Raw genomic sequence first — 20,163 nt, 5'->3', positions numbered from 1 at the left:
TCCCCAAGGAGTTCTCCATTTTCTCGGATATTTTCTGACTTGGGGCTAGTCATTTTGTCTCTTTAACATGATATTGACAGTAATTGTGGAATACGTATTTAATATTTTATAATTAAAAAAAATAAAGATTCTCTTATTGAATTTCTGTAAACATTATTTTTAAAAAGGGTGGTTTAGTTTAGATTTGACTTTTAAAAAAATATATTTGGCAGGATGAAGAGCAAGAAGACATTCCTGATTTACCAGATCCAGATTTAGAAATGGGCATTTTACCTAAAGAAATCAGAAAATTGGTTGAGAGAAGAAAACAAGTCAAACAGCTCATGAAACAGCAAGATTTAAATCCAGACCTTGTTCTACAGGTACCATTTTTCAGCAAGTACTCAGCTTAGCTTATGTAATTATAATGGTTTTAGGTCTAATGATATTTTGAGGCTTCATAGACTTGGTATCTGTAATGAAGTTGCCTGTTGACAAAAGTCAAATGCCAGAATGAACAGACAGTGTCTGGTATCTTCAGATGAGACTATCTCGACATTCCTTCTTTTGTGCAAGTCAGTTTGCTTGGCCAAGGTTGCTGCCAGGGATCTCGGACTCGGCTGAATTTTGTAAGGCTTCTACTTGATGTTTCTAGATAGGGATGGGGAACCTGTGACTTGGAGGCTGCAGGTTCCCCACCTCTGTTCTAGGACCTGTGGGAATTCAGTGTTAACATTTCATATGTGTGTGTTGGAAGGCAATGGAAAGAAGTCTGTCCCCTTTTGGTAACCCAAGATGGGAGATAGTACAGTTGCTTACATGTTTGTGAATATTAGGTATCAGTAACGTCTGATTTCTTCCTTTTTGCCTGTGTTGCAACCTTGCAGTACGACATTAGACAGAAGGCTTTGAAGCTCACGGCCAACAGTATGTACGGCTGCCTTGGATTTTCCTATAGCCGATTTTATGCCAAGCCGTTAGCTGCTTTGGTGACGTACAAAGGAAGGGAGGTAAGTAACGGAATCTTGACGTCTTTGAAAATGGGAATTTTTCAACCAATACTCTTATGGTCAAATATAAAGAGCAGTCTTCTTACATGTTTTTGAGTGTTTTTTTAATTGAACTGAATTGTGCAGCTAGAAGTGTAGGGGTGTGTGTGTGTGTGTGTTCGTGTGTTCGTGTGTGTGTGTGTTTGTCTTTCATTGCCGAAGAAGACCATGCCATCAGAGAAATGATGACGTGACTTGCCCTTGACTTTGTTTTGAGTGAGGGAGGGCTGTACAGATCACCAGCCTCACTTCTTCTCCAGAGCCATATAAATCCAGTGAGCAGACATTCATCAGGATGACTGGAGATGGCCCAGGATAAGGCAATTGGAGTTAAATGACTTGCTCAAGGTTACGCAGCTAGTGAGTGTCAAGTGTCTGAGGTGAGATTTGAACTCAGGTCCTCCTGACTCCTGCACTGGTGCTTTATCCACTGCACCACGTAGCTGCCCTCCAGAAGTGTAGCTATGATAGGCATTCATTGAGGTATGGGCTTCATCTGCACCCATACTTTATACATTAATTTCCCACAGATGCTAAAGTATTGTGGTTATATTTAAAAAAAAAAAAATCTTAATGTTGGCTTACGGAGCTGCATTGGCTCAGTCTTAAGAAAGAGTATCCATACTATGAATAAGCATGCTGGTGGGTCCTCTCTTGCGATACTGTGCTTGAAAGACACAGAGATAGTGTTCAAACACATGGTAATGACCATCAGCTTACATGTATGTATCATGGTCCTGGATTGGGATGTACTTTAGAAGGTTGCAGTTCTGAAATTTTCTTGCCTCTCCGTTCTAGATGGCCATCCAGTCTTGTTTGGATAGGATTGGATAGAATGCTTATCTGAAGATGTAGGCATTTCCTTAAAGGAGATGATGGAAATGGGTGTTTCAGAGGCTTTTGGAAGGAGAGGATAATTTTGGTTTCTTATGTTAAGTTGACTTTAGAATTATTCAGATTTTATTTCTGTGCATGCATCCAGCAGCTCCTGATGGAATACCATCTTATTTTTGTATTTAGGAAATGCACTCGCTATGCCCCAACTGGGTGATAATACATGGGTTGACTATTGAGATCGGATCAAGGTTACTCTTAAGTTTCTCATGAGAGGCAATAGTTGACAATTTACTCCCTTGGAGGGTGCCTCTTGCTGTTGGGAAATCCCTGTAGTTACATTTTCATCACTGGCTCCGAAACCTGCAAGCTGAACAGGGCCCTGTGGGTAATGATAAGCCCCAAATGTGGCCAGTGTTTCCCTCTCCCCCCAGATCTGTTCTGTTTTAAGGACTGCGTTTCTCATTGAGCAGAATTTAATAGGCAGCTTAACTGCAATTTTCATTTCTCCTAGAAAACAGAGCAAAACCAAAACTCAGATTATTTATAAAAAATGTATAAAAAATTTTTCTCCTTCCTACCCTGCCTCTTGAAACATAGTCCAGTGAAGAGGCATCTAGAACATCTTCATCCCTAAGCATTTTGGGACTCAGATCCTTGGGTTCTGACTTTGCTTTTACCTGGAATTACTATGCCCACATCATCAGCTGTTAGCAGGAGAAGCTTGATTGTAGTAGTGGTTATTGGGAAATGCTAATTATACAATTTAGCCCTGGAAACTTTGCCATAGGAGGGAGTAGAATTTAAAATCACATGTAAGAAATATTAACTCAATGTAATCCAATTATATTTTTTGATGATTTAATAAAAGCATCGCAAGCCAAAATGATTCTGATAACTTCTGCCTTTGGTTTTGGTAATGTTAAGTGGTAATACTAGATGGCTGATTAGAGATTTGTGACTTGGAAGATGTCTTAGGTTATCATTAAAGAAAGGGAGAGCGTCCCCAAACGGTAGCCAGTTTGCATCATGTTTGGTTATAATACAATACCTTTATAGTGAAGCATACGTAAGGTACGTACTCTTCAACAATATTTTTATTCGAAGAACGTAGGAGGGAGGGGGAAACAACGGGGTTTTAAATCTTAAAAGCAATTATAGCATGAATTATTTTAAGATTTACATGAAAATAAATTGGGAAAACACATTTTAGTATGTGATGACACATTAGAGTGTAGAGTTTGCATTAAAATACGACTTGACATTTACTCTGGGGAGGGCTAGAAATTTGTGTTCTTTTCAGTACTTCAGAGGCTATTTTATACATGCTCATTAATTTTATTAGAAAGATGCAGGTTTAGATTTAATGACCTAATGATTTCTGTAATCAGGTATGTTGTGGGCTTAGTGGAGACTCAGCATAATTACTAATTGTAATTTTTAAAGGTACGGTTATACTATAAAAGGCTGATGGTTTGTCAAACGGACGTCAACATTACCTTTTTACAGGTATCATCCATCTTTCAGCTTGTCTTGTTTATAATTTTGGTCTCTTAATAGTGAAGAAGTTAGTGTGGCTGGAGGAAAGTTGCATTTCCATGAATTCGTGGAATGTGTTATTTAAGAGAAAGAAGATTGGTGTTCCCAGTGAGACAAGAATGAAATCTTCCTCTAAAAAAAAATGCATCTAGGTACACAAACAGCCAGTTTGCATGCCTGTCTTCTCTCTTCTGGGAGTGAGTGGGTGCATGTCCCTGACTTTCAGCAGCGTGGATTTCACCTAGGCAGTCCTGTGCCTTTAATGCAGGCTGTCAGTGAGGAGGTGACCATGTAGTAATTGAAGTTCTTGTTCGCTAGATGGCGATAGATACCTTGTGATCATTAACCAATTAAAGTTTTTATTCTGTGAACAATACTGATGATCGTTTAGTGACCTGCTGTATGTCACACATCTTCCAGACTTTTTTTTAGAGATTTTTTTAATCCAGTAAAGACAGTGACGACAACGGGTCTGCAAAATTTCAGTCTTGTAATTTTTGAGTATTAAATAATAATGTGAAGCTAAAGATTGAAGCAGTTTCTGACGTTGGAAGACTTAAAATCCTTAGTTACAAGTTTTATTGGGGCAAAAGTAGTTATTTTACTTTCATTATTAACTTAAATTCTCTTTTCAGGCTGTTGCCCTTTAGATAGGGTTTTGCAAATGCAGAATTGCCCTCATTAGAATAATTCCTTGATTTACTTCACTTATTTAGGATCAGCAGATCTGATCAGAGGTTTCTGAAGAGTAGTAGACTGTTTAGGTGAAAAATTTTGAAATTTTAATGTCATGTCTATATATCTGCACTCCATTGTTTTGGCACTAAGGAATTTTACTGTACAACTGAAAATGTCATGGAAATTCTTTAATTTAGTGTTAGTGTTTTGACTGAGAGCAGGAGTGCTTATCCTGGAACATATGACCTTGTTTTTTAAAAAAGTATTATTACTTGTATTCTAATACAATTGGTTTCCTTTGGATTTTTATGTACATTTAAAGACACTGTTCTGAGAAGGGGGTCCATAGGTTTCAGCTGACTGACAAAGGGGTGCATAAGACAAGAAAGGTTCAGAACACTTGACTTAGAGGAGTCAATAATGAACGGAACTGCAAGCCTTTTTTGGGGAGGAGGGGAAGGTGACAGGACTGATCTATACTTTCTGTTATGTTTATTACCTTGGAAAAATATTGGTTCTTGAACTAGGGATCTGATTCTTAACAGCATTCTTTCAGTCAAAAATATATCATAATGTTCAAGTATAGAGTTATTCTAAAGCCTCCTGACTTTGCATCTCATACATTTTCATTTTCTTTGCAGTTGCCTGAAATAAGTCTTTGCCAGCCTCTTTGCCGGTCTAGTTCTTGATTGTGTGCCTTTGTGCTGCTCGTAATACAGTGTGTGTGTGGAAAAAGTGCCTAGCTCATTGCGTGTAAAAACATTCGAAGATGGGCAGAGTTTCTTCAGCCTTTTCTTGTATGTGTTAAAGTCATTTGAAATGCATAGTAACAGGTGGGTCTGACCACTGCTGTTAACTGGTTTTTAAAAAAAGGGTAGCATTGGTGAGAAGCAACTTTTATAGTGTGTGTGTGTGCGTGCGTGCGTGCGTGTGTGTGTGTGTGTGTGTGTGTGTGTGTGTATGTAAAGGCCATGGGCTCAGAACTCAGAAGACTTGGGCTTGAATCCTACTTTACTTATCTGAACCTTAGTTTCGTTGTCAGTAAAACAAGGATAATAGCAGATAGAGGAGGGGCTTTGGAGATTGGAAGCCCTGCCTCTGACGCATACAGATTTTATGACTTTGAGCAATTCCCTTGCCCTCTCTGGGCCCCAGGGAAAGATGGTACATTGTGAGATCATGGTGATCTGCCTTGTTTGAGGGAAATTTCCAACTCAGAGTTCACTATAGTGATGAAATCCAGGCTGGAGAGAGAGAGTTGACTCTAACTCACAGGGTTGTTGTGAAGAGAGTTCTTTAGAAGTTACAAAGTACTAGATGTGTAAGTAGGAATTTTTTCTGTTGATGTGTAATAGAAGAGAGATGTGCATTTTGAAATGCAGAATCTTTTTTCCTTTGATATATTTTAGCACAAAAGTACTGGAATTAATTATGAAAATAATTTAAAATTCTCTTCTTAGTGTTACTGAGATAACATGATACATGTCTAGCATGATTTCTTTAGACTCAGTTTTACTTTTTTTTGAGATTTTGTCGCTCACCCTTGCTCTTTTGTATTCACCAGACTAACTTTTTTAAATCAGAAAGTGGGCTCCATTCCTGTTTTTAAATGGACACATTTCTGTCTACATTAAAAAAGCCACATTGTAGTTGACTAGGTGAATTTTAAGAGATCTGGACTGTTTTTTGCCGTTTTTAGTCGTTGGAGATTGACAAACCTTTTTGACTTCCGTTTTCACCTTTTTTTTGCGAAGCATTTTCAGTTTCGTTTCAAATAAAGTGTCTTAAATATTATCGTCTCCAACTTCAGTTGAACTTGGAGGGAGTTGTAAATTTTTAATTCCCATTGTCTTCATGGTCTGTTTTGACTCTGGGACTGCATCCTTACTGTGAACTGCTGCCGTGGCAGTGTGCTCAGTCATGTGTGGATAGGCTGTGATGAGGTTCTCCTACCAGGGAATAAGTCTTGCCTCATGGGTGAGCTTGAATGTGAGGATGGTGAGCTCACAAATTAGTTCTTCCGAGAAATGACGGCAGGACAAATGACGTGTTTTTGTTCAGAGATGGCGGTGATGGTTGTAAGAAGTGCGCAGGAGAAGGTATCACTAGTCTTGGCCTTAGACTCTGGGAGAGTTCATTGGAGATAGCAAGCTGTGTCAGTTTTATCAGGTGGTGCCGTGGATAGAGAGCACTGGGCCTCTGTGAGGGCAGATCTGAATTCAAATCCAGCCTCATGCCCTTACTTGCTGTGTGACTTGGGGCAAGTCAGATAAGCTTTGTTTGTTCATCTGTAAACTAGGGATGATAACATCTAACTCCTGGGATCGTTATGAGGATTAAATGAGGTGATGATTGTAAAGGACGTAACAGTGTCCGGCACATAGTCAGTGCCGGGTGAATGTCAGCTGTTATCACTGCTGTCGTCAGAGAGCCCAGAGAGCTTACCTTTCGTTAGAAACATAGAAACTCACACATGTGCATAAAATGTGCTATTTCTTGATGGCTTCTTAAAATTTAACATCATTATATGAGTCTTCAGTAAAGAAAACAATGGTTTTGATTAGACTTTTTTTTTTTTTAAGCTGAAAGAATACTTTAGAGATGATCTTTGTCATCCCCCTCCATTGTCTTGTAGAAAGACCTGAAAGCAGAAGTCCCTGGTTAAAGTCGCATGGATTGTAAGGGAGGGAAGGCCAGCATAACCGCCCCAGCTTCCTTATTACAGAATATTCAAAAAGAAGGCATTTTTATTACTAGAAGTATCTAGATTAACTTTTTGTACTTAAAAGTAATGACTGCATTTATCTTCCAATACTATGTAATCGATGCTTTCCATCCATTCAGATTTGGGTTCGAAGATGAGGCTGATTATAACAAGTGAGTGTTTTCTGTTGCATCAGCAGCGAGTGTGATGTTCCTGCTTTTTGGAAGCCATTGTACAAAGCGCATTGATGCCTAAACTTTTGCAAAAATTATTTTTCATTTTCTTGACAAAAATCTACTAATGCTGTTCTCCATAAAACAAATGAAACACCGTGTAAATCTTTAAGACAGTATTAGGATTTTAAGCAGAGTAACAGTTCTCTCCACTTTCTGTGTGCGTTTGTTTGGTTTATTGGGGAAGTGCTTACCCTTGTTTCTTTAATGGACTTTATGATCCTGCCCCTAATAATGTCTCAGGCTTGTGCCTCTGGCAGTGCACTGTAGGCACTCGATGTTTTACAAAAATTATTCAGAGAGTTTTAATCTTCAGGACGTTTTCAAATTGTCAAGAATAACTGAAAGATTACTAGAGCAAGGAAAATGAAACTTTGAACCTTCATGGACCCTGTTTTATGCCAAGCTTTCCTTTCTTCCTGACTTCCTGCTTTAAATTTTTTCTGGTGGTGGTAAGTTGGAAACTGAATATTTTCCCCTTGGAGTACCATAGGTGAGCTTAGACTGTTGGGAATGGAGCAGAGGATGCTAACGTGAACCCTGACAGATTGACATGGTGTCAGAGCTCCTGAGCACCGCTGTGGCGATCAAGTCTTATCAGCATGCTTCTGGTTTATGTTAATTGAGTCCAGAAAAGCTTCTTTCTCCCCAGTTCTTACCAGAACAAGTGACTTTCTGTTAAACTAGAGTTCATTCTGTTTTCAGTCAGCATGTAAATGAAAATGATATACAAATTCACTTTGGTGTGTGTTTCTTTTTCACAAGCAACGTGTTATTTGGCAGGTGTTCTCAAGCTTCTGACACTGGCAGTGATCCAAGATGGCTGAGCAGTGATTTAGAAACTGCCCTTCCTTCCTTGTTAAGAGATTGGAGGTGGGGGCAGTGGGGAGTGTGAAGTTATTAACTACTATTCACTGGTAGGCAGGTTGCATGAGAATGAGAGCTAATTGCCTGAAACTGTAGACTATATATACACACGTGTAGCCTCCTGCCTGATAGCTCTCTTGAGGAAGGCAGAAAATCATATTGTCTTCCCACCTTTTTCCCCCCATTTCTTTCATCTTTTTACAGATGTCAGGAAGTAACAAAACATTGACTTCTCCATCGTCCTAAAGTGCATTTGGTTTGGGAGAATTGAATCAGTATATTATAATTGTGCTTAATTAACCCAACCAATTAACAAGTAATTTGATAGACAGATTTGTGTGTGTGTGTGTGTGTGTGTGTGTGTGTGTGTGTGTGTGTGTGTGTGTTTTGGGTTTTTTTTTTTTTTTTGGTGAGGTTGTAGGAGATGGCCATCTTGAAGATGATTTTTTTAGGGGTGAGTTTGGCTACCTACAAAGGGATCATAAACTTATTTTTTTTTAAACCAAAATAACTTCTAATTGCTCTGGTAATGATTTATAATTGTATATGCGTCCCGGATAGAAAGCTGATTTTAGAGTGAAGAAAACCTGCGTTTAAATCCCACCTGTGACAAGTGTGATACTGGGAAAGATACTTTAGTGCCCCAGGCCTCTCTTTCTCTCTCTTAGATTAAAAGTTGCAGAAATCTACCACCTCCATTCATAGTGAGATTTTACTCTTGGAGTTCCATAGGCTTGTACCAGTATAAAAAAGACAGCTACCTGAGTGAGGTAAACTGAAGTGCTCTTTTGTCTCGTGGTTCTTGGTTTGCAGCGTTGTGGTTTGGTTTTTATATGAGCCTGTGAGAGTGGAATTCTTAATCCCTGCCTCATTTATCGTGCTGTATTGTTGATGCACAAGGTTCTTGTCAGGAGTTACATCTCCCATGGAGCACTTAGCTTTGCCTGCTTCTCCCGCTTCTCCAGGGAATCTGTTGTTGGTTAAACCCTGGACTCCATCTCCACTGGGGTAAGAGAACCAACAAAGGCTCCCACCAGTACAGATGGAGGAAATATTTACTAAGGAGCCACTGAGTATAGGGTGTGGTGCTCGGAGAGAGAAAACATTTAGTTAAGACGTAGCCTTTGCTCTCAGGTCCCTTACTGTGCTCGCCTGATACGACTCCAAGATGATATATCAGAACAACAGAGAGCTTTGTGAGGTTTCAGGGAAAGTTAGAAAGGGCTTCTTAGAGGAAGTACCCAAGGAAGGAAGGAATTCCATAAGTGAAGGAGAAATTGAAGAGTTGGTTTCTTTTTCATGCTTTAATTCTTTCTCTTCTCTGTTCCTGAGTGAACTCTTCTTTCCTTACCATATTCTTTTGGAAAAGATCATCCTTTTGGTGAGCATCCTGGATTGTCTGTGGCCCTCTCCTCAGTCACGTGAAGCCCACCATTCTCTCACTCCGGCTCTTACCTTGGCTGACCAAAGGCTCATCTGGCTCACTTCATCATGATTCATTTCTGGTCATCACACATTGGCTGACCGTGGCTATCATCTTCTTCTGAGGTCTTTTCTGAGTTCATTGGCACATCTGCAGTTGTTGGATAATGCTCATGCCCTTCTCCCAGCTTGTCCGCTCTAACTGAGCCTGGGACATCTAGGTCCTTTTGCCTGTGGTCCTTTTATTTTTCAGGTGGTGCTGGCCTAGCAGGCTCTGTGCCCTGCTCTCACCAGCTGTATACTTAAGGGTTGTGTCAGCTGACCTTGGTTTTGTTATTGAATTGCCTCTTCTGCTTGCTCCTTTAGGTTCCTATCAGTCTTGTGCCTCAGTTGTCCTTCTCACTGCATGTGCCTCCAAGTGGCAGGATTAGGTCAGAACTAGGGCAGATCTTCTGACAAGGGGGGACTTCAGCTAGAAGCAGTGTGGCAGGAGAGAGGAGGTTTAAGGCAAGACCTGTGATCAGTGAGGATCGCAGTGCTGATGTACGCCTGAAGGAACCAATTTATTCACAAAGGGCAGAGCCATCTCCAAAATTCCTTTAACTTAAAATAAAAAGGAAAGTAAATATCTGTTGTTTTTTGTACCATCTACGGGACCAGGTAATAGAATGAGTGATATGAGGATTATTGTAGCCTCGCAAGAGCCCTAGAATGAAATTAAACCTGAACTGTTTTGGTCTGAGGGTTTAAGGTGATTATAAAAATTGTGAGAGAGATTCTGTGAGCCATGTATGAAAATCAGAATTACTCTGCACACAGTAAGTCCTTAATAAGTGCTAAATTGATTACTACTTCAGTACAATGTGCTTTTGAAGCTACTTTTTTTCTGCCTGATCTGAGTTCAAGGAATGTGAGTGCTCCCTTCTTTTATATTGCCAATATGTCCTTTATCTTTGGTCAAATCTGTTGACTTTCTTTAGGCCTGGGGCAGTTTATTGTACGGAACATGCTTATGTTACCTTCTTTTTGTGTATCATGATTCTCAAGGGACTGTGTGACCTTGTATCAGTTTACCATTTTGATAAATAACATCAGGCTGAGTTTGTCAAGTTGTGGGAGTTTTAAGGCAGGGGGAGGGCCCTATGGAAGAATGAGTTTATGTCTGTGTGTATGTTAGGAAACTGCTTGATTTTGTGCCAGGGATTCCTGAACCCTCTGGTAATAGTTTTGGAGATCTTGTTCCTTCTCTGAAAATTGGTGCCAATTTTGGGTCATGCAGCTGTCCCTGTTTGCTTTCAGTTATTAATTTTTGTGGTTGGAGTGAGCCTTACCCTCTTTGAACTCTGGTATATCCAAAAAAAAGTTCGTCTCTGATAATGCCTTCCCTCTCTTAGGAAGTGAAACAAAGCAAAATGTAACTGGAAAGTGCTTCTTAATACTTTTGGGAAACTCTCAAGACCTCTGCCATGTTCATGTCGAGTCTGGAGAATTGGTCTTTTTCAGGGTGGGATTTGATCTCTATAACTTTGGACTTTGCTACTTTATATACAAAGGAAGAGCTGCTTTCCCAAAGCAGTTGGCTTTTTTTTTTAACTATAAGAAGCTTATATGCCTTTTTTTAATTATAAGAAGCTTATATAACACGTAAAGCAATTATGTCATAAATGTGGAGTATTGATTGCTTGCCTATATTTGTTTCTGATTTATTTTTTTGTGAGACTGCTGCTATAAACAAACACAAACTGCATTTTTTGACCAGTGCAGTAGGGTGTGTCTTTGGACTGAATGGAGGCTTGGGAAACTTAATAAGCTAGGGAACTATAAATAGTGTACATTGTTCTTAGGATTTCGTCTAATGTTTCTTTGAACTTGCTGAAGGAATAGGGTATATATTCTATTTAAGTTGAACCACATGACATGATGCTTTAGACAGCTGGCATTTGACTACCAAAAAATGTCAGTGTCTTCTAGGAATGTCCAGATATTGTGGGTCAGAAAAAAGAATTTGTTCCCAGAAGATTGGGCTTACATGGTGAATATTTTCTTTAATTACTAGTTCCTGTATAATAGCCAGAAATGCTTCTGATAATAGCTACTGAGTATGTACCACAGCGTGGAAAGGAAGATAAATGACATTGGCCATGACCTCAAGGGCATGGGCCTAAACCTTAGGTAATGAATCAAATGGAACATTAAGAAATCAGAAGGGAGAGGTCAGATCAACATGTTTATTTGCCAGTAAGCATGAGGAATACTCATTTGTTCATTTTAAAAATATTTCAGGACAGTCAACATTAGAGCATCATTTGTAGTTTAAAAAAAAAACCTCAGGGAAATCCATAGCAATGCAAAATAGATTGGTTTCAACAACAGTCATGGAGAAAAAATGGATGAAAAGTGCACGTTATCTAGGCTGTCTCACGTAGCTGAACAGGCAGCAGATTGAGTTTAGTTCATCAGTATGTGTGTTTGGAACATTTGCTACAGTGAGACATTGAGTTGGGTCCATAATAGAGTAAGAGGAAGAGATCAGGCTGGATCATACTTAGGAGACTGCATAATACCTTTCAGTGTGCCTCCGAAGCCTCAGTTTTTAGCACCCGTATTCTCCTGATTGTGCTCTATGACCACACAGTTTGGATTATTCAGATTGCAGATTACTCAAAGGGCCCATGGTAGATGTAAAACTGCAGCATGTTGCTAACAGTAACTTGCCAGTCAGTAGGAAGTTATTTAGTACCTACCCTGTAGGAGACCCTGCTCTGAGTGCTGGAGACATAGATAGAGGCAGAAGCACAAGCTTTACTTTCAGGGAGCTCACACTTTAATGGAAGAGACACGATGCAAGTAACCGTTGCAAGATTTATTCAGGTTGAGTGTGAGATAATCTCAGAAGGAAGGCAGGCAGTAAGAATGTGTTGATCATGAAAGGTCTCTTGCAGAATGTAGGCTTTGAGCTGAGACTTGAAGGAAACTAGGGGAAGGCAGGAGATAGAGGGGAAAAGGGAGAGCATTCCACATGTGGCAGACAACTGATAAACAGGCATGGAGTTGGGAGGTGGTATTGTATGGAAGGAGTAGTGAGAAGATCAGTGTACCTGTAGATGCAAGGCCTCGGGGAGAAGTATAAGAAATGGTGTGAAGGATATTAGGGATCTCTAGGGGTGGGGAACCTGTGGCTTTGAGGCCACACATGGTCACTCTAGGTCCTTAGGTGCAGCCTTTTGACTGAGTCACAAATTCTTTTATTAAGGGGATTTGTTCTGTGAAGTTTGGATTCAGTCAAAGGGTTGCCCTTTAGGACCTGGCAGGCTACATGTGGTTCTTCCACACCTGATAAAGAACGTGGGCTAAAGGATATATCAAGAATATAAACTAAGTGCAGTTATATTGGTTGCCATCAAGAAATTAAAAGAACCATAGGAAGACATAGCTTGTGTTGGTATCTTTTGTGATTTGTAGAAAAATATGGACAGGAATGACATAGATGGAGAAGATGTAGAGGGGTTGCCATCTCTGCTTTTGAGGGGCGTCCCTACCAATGAAGTCATGGGGCCACTCAAGTGTTGAAGCTTGTTTGTGCTTCTGGTTCCGAGAAAGCTTGAGTGGCCCCAAGAGGAGCCGTCTAACAACTGTGTTTTGCTTTTCTTCATTGCTGAATTGTCTCCTTAACGCTCTGCCACACACCTTCATTCCTCTTGCCTTAACCTCGTTGTTACAATACTTATCCTTAACATCAACTTTCCAACTTCAGGATGGCTGATCTGTTCTTTCCCTCATGTTGTATTCGCTCCCATTTCTCTTTGCAAATATCATTTCTTCTATTCTCTACCAATAAAATCATCCCCCAAACTCACCGACCCCATGATGTCTATTCACATCTCCACCTAATCACTCATTGAGTACTTATTACTTCAATTTGTATTTCTTTTAATTTGTACTAATTGATATGTTGCTCTGTAAACATATTCATTTGTTTCATAAGCATGTGTTTTCAGTTTTCCTAAGCAGATTATAAAGCAAAGATTCTGTCTTTTGTATATGCTGATAGCATGTAGTGCAGCGCATTTCCTTGTCAGAAACGGTTTACTAGATAAGTATGTTGGAGAAATATCGTAAACATATAGTATACCTTGGTTTCAGCAAAGCGTTTGATTAAAAGCCGTGTTATGTGCAAATTAATTGAAGAAACAGAGGATGGAAGATTTTCTTCTCCTGGAGGAAAGAAAATTTTTGAAGGACATGATTATGATTGTCAGATATTTGAGATAATATCACAGAGAGGAAGAATTAGGCTCATTTTACTTGACCCTAGAGAGCAGAAATGTATCACAGGGTGGAACTCCAAGGAACACAGATTTGGACTCAAAAAGCCTAACAGTTCTTTGATGCACATAGTCTTTGTTGGTAATATACGGTAGGGTGTTTAGTCCTACCTCTCGTCTTTCTGCTGCATTTTGTGGAGCTCACAGCCCTAATTCTTCAGACTGTAACGTTCCATGTTTTATGCCAATTTAGTATTACCAGATGACTCTTGGTATTTTTTAGAGTGACATTTTGGTTCAGTGAGAACTTGAGGTTCATTTAAAGCGCTGAGCAGTTTACCAAATGTGATCCTCTGAGCCAGGTTGTGATCATCTGCAGTCTGCTCAAGGTCGTTCCCAAAGTAAACCATGCCGTCAGAAGTGACGACATGACTTGGCAGCTCAAGGTCTATCCACTGGTGACCAACATCTTGGACGCTCCGTACGCCTGTGTGTTGGAGTCAGGACAGGAGTCATGCCTCATCCACTTGATTGTTCCTGGGTAGATAATTAGGCAAAGTGATTAGAGATATCCTTTAGAAATCTGCCGTTTCTTGATGCAGTTTGCATGGTGTCATCTGGTAATCTGTGAGGGATCTCTGTCTTGCCTTTTTTCCACTGCACAGATTTTGAATTCAAGTTTCAGCTTTTTGGAGATTGGTGAAAACGATTTTAATGTATTATAGATACAATGATCAGTTATAGTACTGGTTAGATTTGGAGAGTGATGGAGTCAAAAGTTGAAGAAAATGAAGTAAATATTAAATAGAATGTACTTCCTCTCCAGGTTGATTGATGGGTGATGATGTGGGCCCACATTTAATGATTTTTGTTAGTGAAAAAAAATGTCAGCAGTGTTGGCTTTTTCTCTAGTCTCTTATTTTCAAAGGTACTATTTTCTAAGCATTTGAAAATATGGAAATTAAATCTGTTTGTTGGTAACATGCAGGATTTTCTTTATTGCAGGACTGTTAGTGGGTGGAAGTGATATACCAGAAGCATATATTAAGGATTATCTGAACTCAGAAGTAGTAAGCCTTTTAAAAACTTTAAAAAAAATCTGTCTAGTTTGAGCATCCTTTGGCTAATTGACATCACCAATTTTTCCCAAGTTATCTTCAGTTTTTATCAAACTGCTTTTCTCTTACTCATTACAAACTCTTGTTATGACCTTTTATTGCTGAGGTGATGAATCCATAGCGAAAAAAGGAGAGAGTGCGCTGCTCTGAATGCCCAAGATTTACACTTTCTTTCTTTTTTCTGCTGTTCCACGACCATAAAACCTGAAATTGTTGTTGATGCTTCCAGGTTCTTGACTATTTGCTTTAATGCATATCATAGGATGTAGAGTGGGAAAATACCTTAAGGATCATCTAGTTCAATTTTCCCATTTTATAGGAGAAAAGATTGAGGACTCCAGAGTGACTTGGCTAAGACTACTCAGGTAGAAAGAGGAATCAAACCCAGGCATTATGGCTAGAAATCCAATTAAAGTGCAATTTCTACTATTGCCATCTCGTTTCCCTAATATGAATATATTTTGTTTTGAGGGAAGGAGGGAGGGAGAGAGAGAAAAGCCATTAAATTATATATAAACTTTTTTCTTTTCAAGTTAGATATTTTTAAAACATATTAAGGGAACATGAAATAAAGAAACCCTACAGGAATAGTCATCTAATTAGGCATGCAATCCAATACTACTGTGAACAATTATTCCTAATGTATCTCTTTTCCAAGTTTGAATTTCTTAGTGTGGCATACCTTATTGAACAGTGAGTTTGTGTACAACAGTGGATTATGTGCTTAGAGATCTAATTTCTAACTTCGTCTGTGTATGTGGAATAAAAGACCAAACTGACCAGAATTCAGACCAGTGAGTCTTTCCTAGCCCCCCGTCCAGGGGCTGCTTTTGCCACAGGGGTGCTTATATGTTCTTCACTGCTGTCTTGACGTGGAACAGCTGTGACCTCATCCTTTCAGTAAGAAAACATATCACTCCTATGATTCATTAAAAAGTATTAAGTGCCTACTGTGCACAGTGCATTATGCGAGGCTCTAGGGGAGACATTTCTTGCTGTCACAAAGCTTACAGTCTATTAATGACTAGTATCTATTAATCATCCTAGTGTTGTTCATACTTGTTGTAGGTCCTTTGTTGTACAGTCAGGATTTTGAAGTCTTTTTTTTTTAAACACAGATCTTAGGGGATTTGAGTGGGTATTTATTTCCTGATTCAAATGAGCATGGTGTAGTGGAAGGAACATTCGTTTTGGAATCAGAGGCCCCCAGTTCAATTTCTCAGTCACTTCATGACCTTGAATAAGTCAGTTACAGTTCTCTGGATCTCACTTTCTTCCTCCGTAAAACAAGAGGGGAGAACTAATGATCTCTAAGGCTTCTTCTGACTTTTAATCTATAATGCTTTGAAAAAGTACATGTAGAGCACTCCATCTCTTGCCGTAAGGTGCTGTATTGCTTAACTCTTACGAAGTGCTTCTGAGATCGTCTTTTTCCATGGCTTGAGAAATGGGGCAAGGAAGAAAGAGGTTTGAGAGGCAAGGGCAAGACGGACGAGAACGTTGATGATGAAGACCCGCCTTCCTCCTTCCTCCGTACCGCTGCATCCTCTGTGGGGCACCGTGATGGCAATGGGAGCAGGGACATGAGGTCCTGGCGGGGCGTCACAAGATGTCTTCGCATAGTTAGTGGGAGGGGACACACCACTTACTGAAACGAAGGTCAGAAATTGTCTTGAGCAAAGTGAACAAACATATTCAGCATCTGGTTGATGAACAGAAACTAATGCTCATGGAAGACGACCCCTTCTCTAACTTTTATTTACCAATCATAATGAAAGGAAAAAGTAGCCTAATTTTAGACCAGGGCTCCCATTGTATGAACCAGGAAGATAATGAAATGGGACCTGATACAAAAGAGCAGAGTGACGCAGGTTTGTGCACTAAAATTCTGAGACATTCACTGACTTTTTAGGATTGTGCACATTGAATATTAAACTACTGTAGTGTTTGTTGCCCAGAAACTGCTTCATTCTCTTCCGTGTGGTGTAATGAAATGAACCTGTGTTAGAATTTGTTTCCTGTGAGGAGAGAGGAAGAATTAACGCACATTTTCTGCCTGTTTCCTATTTTTATTCTCATCCCTCTCCCTTTCACTGCAGAAGTCAGTAGGGTAGGATGTGCTAATACTATTTGCTGCCTCCTGTGTTAGTTACTAATTTTTCCTTAATGTTCCACACAATGGGGGTTTCCAGTTTCTCAAAGTTAATTTGTATTGTAGTAGATTTGACAGTATTTGGAGGCTTTTTTTTTTTTACTTCCTTCGTTTTGTGTTAGAACTACCCATTAGTTTTCCTACTCTTATTTATTTTTAATCACATCAAGTGACATCTTTCCTTGGAAGGCCTATAATGAAACCCTTAGGATTAGTTCAGAGTTCTTCATGAATTTCTTTTTTTTTTCTGGACGCAGATTTCATTGGTGTGATGCACCCTCTCAGTCCGCTACTGCCTCTGCATCATCTGTAGATTTGACATTGTGCTGTGGGGTTTTCCTTAGGCCTGCCTGGAGTCAGTCTCATGGAAATGAACCTACAGGGCTGGATCCTTTTGTGATGAGAGTTGTAAAACCTTTTCAGAGGCAATGTGCTGTCTTACATCCAGAAATCTGTGTTAACCTTTCTCCTAGAGAAGCCAGTTCTGGGATAGTGAGGCTGCTATGGCCTGATTATTTGGCTCCAACTCTCCTTCTGCAAAGCAGTTTTGAAATGATGAGCCAAAATGGGGCAGACAAAATTAAAGTGGGTAGAAGTAGTGACTTAAGAAGCAAAACTTGGGACCCTGTTATGTAACTGGAAAGGAAACGGAGGAAGAACGGGATATGGTACGGTAAAAGATCCTAGCAGTAGTTATCAGTTACTGGTTACATGTTATGCATTCTCTTGACCGTCCCATGTTGGAAGCCGTGTTAGGGAGGAACTAAGAGAAGTCGTTATGAAGGAGAGAGTGACCAGTCCTGTCAGGTGTTGCAGGCGTCAAAAGAGCTTGAGCAGTTTGAGAAGGCCCGAGAGTTGTGATCGGGAGGCCTAACTGACTTACAGTGCTTGGAATGTGTTCTTCAGCTCCTGAAGGGATTGAGGATCAGCGCCCCGCTCACTCTTCCTGGTCAAGGAATAATTATCTGTAGTCTTAAGAAGCATCCCTCCCTCTGTGCCTCCAGTGCTCTTCCCTTGTGCCTGCCCTCAGGGAGTCCTCTTGTCTATCTCGATGCGTCTTAACTTTCTCCCTTTGTATTGGTTCTTTCCCATCTGCCTACAGAAGTGCTCAGGTCTCATCGATCCTTAAAAAATCCTTACCCCAGCCCTTCTACCCCATGGAGGTTATTTTCTCTTCCTTTCTGCTTTCATCACTAAACTCATTTTTAAAAAAATTCTCTACAGCCATCCTCATTGTCTAGTCTCTTCAACCCTCGTAACCTGGCTCATGTCCCCAGAAATCAATACCGAAATTCATCTTTCAAAGGTAACTGGTGATATTTTTTAAAAAGAAATGAAATTCAGTGGCTGTTTTCTGTCATTCTCCTTGACCTCTGTGCAGCAGTGGATGCTCTTTAACATAAACATTCCTTCTTTTCCGGTTCTTGATCTTCTTTCCCTTTGTCTTTTCTTCAGCCAAAATAATAACAGGAAACAGATTATGAGTCAGAAGTTTTGGATTCAGGTCTTAGCTCTTTCATTTACTGTGTGAACTTGGGTTTCATTTTTCTAGGTTTATTTTTCCCAATTTTAAGTTAAGGGTGAGGTCAGAGAGAGACCATCTGCATTTTGAATCAGAAGACCTTAACTTGCCTCTAAGGTCTCAGGTTCCTCATCTGTAAATTGGGCTTGATTCTCTTTATGTCCTCATTTTAACTATATATAGTCCTTTGAGTTAAGACTAGAAAGCAGAATGTGAACAGATTGTTGCGGGACTTCAGTGGCATTCAAGAAAAAAACTTCTCTATGAACTTTATTTGATATGTAATGAGTCCACTGGACATCTTTTAATAGAATGACAGGGCCAGATCTGTGCATAAGGTTATTCTGTCAGTTGCATAAAGTCTGGATTTGGGAGGTGGGGGAGGCAATGAGGAAGAATGCAGGAAACTTTTAGGGAAATTATTAGACTACAGCAGACCGGTATTCTATCCTGCTCATGGAACTTTTCTGCTTACTCTGTGTCCCAGCAAAATTGGATTGCTTGCTGTCACCCAAATTGCCCTATACTTTCTCGCTCTTGTGCCTTTTTGTTCATGCTGTGCTCTCTGCTTGGAATGTTGTCTTTCGCATCATTTAAAGGTAATTTCAAATCCCACCTCCTCCATATGGCCTTCCTTGATTTTTCTTGTTAGTAATGACTTTTCCTCTTTGAGTTTTACATAGTCCTTTAGCAACTCTAATGAACTTTAAAATCATTTTGTGTTTTTGTTTTCTGTTTTATCACCCTGCTCTGGAGGGAGCATGGCTTAGTGGTTAGAAAGCTGGCCTCAAAACCCTGCCTCTGACATATAGTGGCTTTGTGGTCCTGGGGGCAGTGCTCTAGGTGACTCTTAAGATGCCATTCTGCACTGGTAGAGAACATTTCCTTGGCTGGCGGGTAAATATATTAGTGTATTAGGATCCAGTCCATATTCTATGATACTAAAAATCCCATGAGGGCAGGGACTGTGTCTTACCTAAAACATGTCTTCCCAAGGCCCCAGCACAGCACTGTACACAATAGGTAGTGAATAAATGTTTATTGAATGAATCAATTTCCTCTACTGCGAAATGAGTAGGTAGCACTTGGGGCACTAGCTCTTCCTTAATGTGCCACTAATCTTTCTGTTTTTCTTAAGCATAACATGAAATGTGCTAAAAAAAAATCAGTTCATGCTTTCATTATTAGAGTGAAAATACTTCAGAGCCATTGTGGTCTGCCTCATTAAATCCTTCTGTTATTCAGGAGATGCTTTAAAGTAATAATAAAGGCAATGAACTGGGAGTCCAAACTCATTTGTTGTATAATTTTGAGCCTTTCAGTTGACTCAGATTATTTTCCAAGTTTAGATCACTAATTGGCAATTTGGTGAGGTGGGAATAGGGCTGGAATTGGAGTCAGGAGAGACCTGGGTGTGATGTCTCATTACCTTAGGAAGTCATGTAAAGCTTTCTGATTCTTCATTTCCTCATTTGCGAAATGGTTATGATAATGCTCCTATCACCTCTCTCATTGGGATGATCTGAGGAAAGTGCTTTGTACAGGTGCTAAATAATTGCTTGTTAATGGTTTTATGCTTTAGAGTGAACTCCAGTTCGAAACCTCAGAGTCATACTCAACTTTTCATTTTCTCTCACTCTGTGTATCCTGTCAGTTACCAAATCTTGTCAAGCCTACCTTTGCAATACCTCTTTTATCTCAGATTCAGGGGTTCTTGAGGTTTATGAAATTGTTTTTAAAAAATGGTTTGATAATATATTTCATTATAATTGATTTCCTTTGTAATCCTATGTGTTTTATT

At 39.7% G+C, this 20,163-nt stretch overlaps 1 protein-coding gene across 3 annotated transcripts in view; it reads left to right on the top strand.

The window, feature by feature from the left end:
• POLA1 (DNA polymerase alpha 1, catalytic subunit) overlaps window positions 1–20,163 on the top strand; it is a 327,051-nt gene that overhangs the window by 47,812 nt on the left and 259,076 nt on the right. For all 3 annotated transcript variants that reach the window (XR_011968249.1, XM_072615233.1, XM_072615234.1), the window contains 2 exons: window positions 213–362; window positions 867–989. Coding sequence is in view for 2 of the 3 variants with exons in the window: in XM_072615233.1 (XP_072471334.1) it covers window positions 213–362; window positions 867–989 (273 nt within the window). In the remaining variant the exon portion in view is untranslated. The remainder of the gene's footprint in view (window positions 1–212; window positions 363–866; window positions 990–20,163) is intronic.

This window comes from Notamacropus eugenii, chromosome 5 (assembly GCF_028372415.1).
Source record: "Notamacropus eugenii isolate mMacEug1 chromosome 5, mMacEug1.pri_v2, whole genome shotgun sequence".
Taxonomy (NCBI): domain Eukaryota; kingdom Metazoa; phylum Chordata; class Mammalia; order Diprotodontia; family Macropodidae; genus Notamacropus; species Notamacropus eugenii.
Note: the sequence above shows the minus strand (reverse complement) of the source record. Positions and strands in the feature narration are given on the sequence as shown.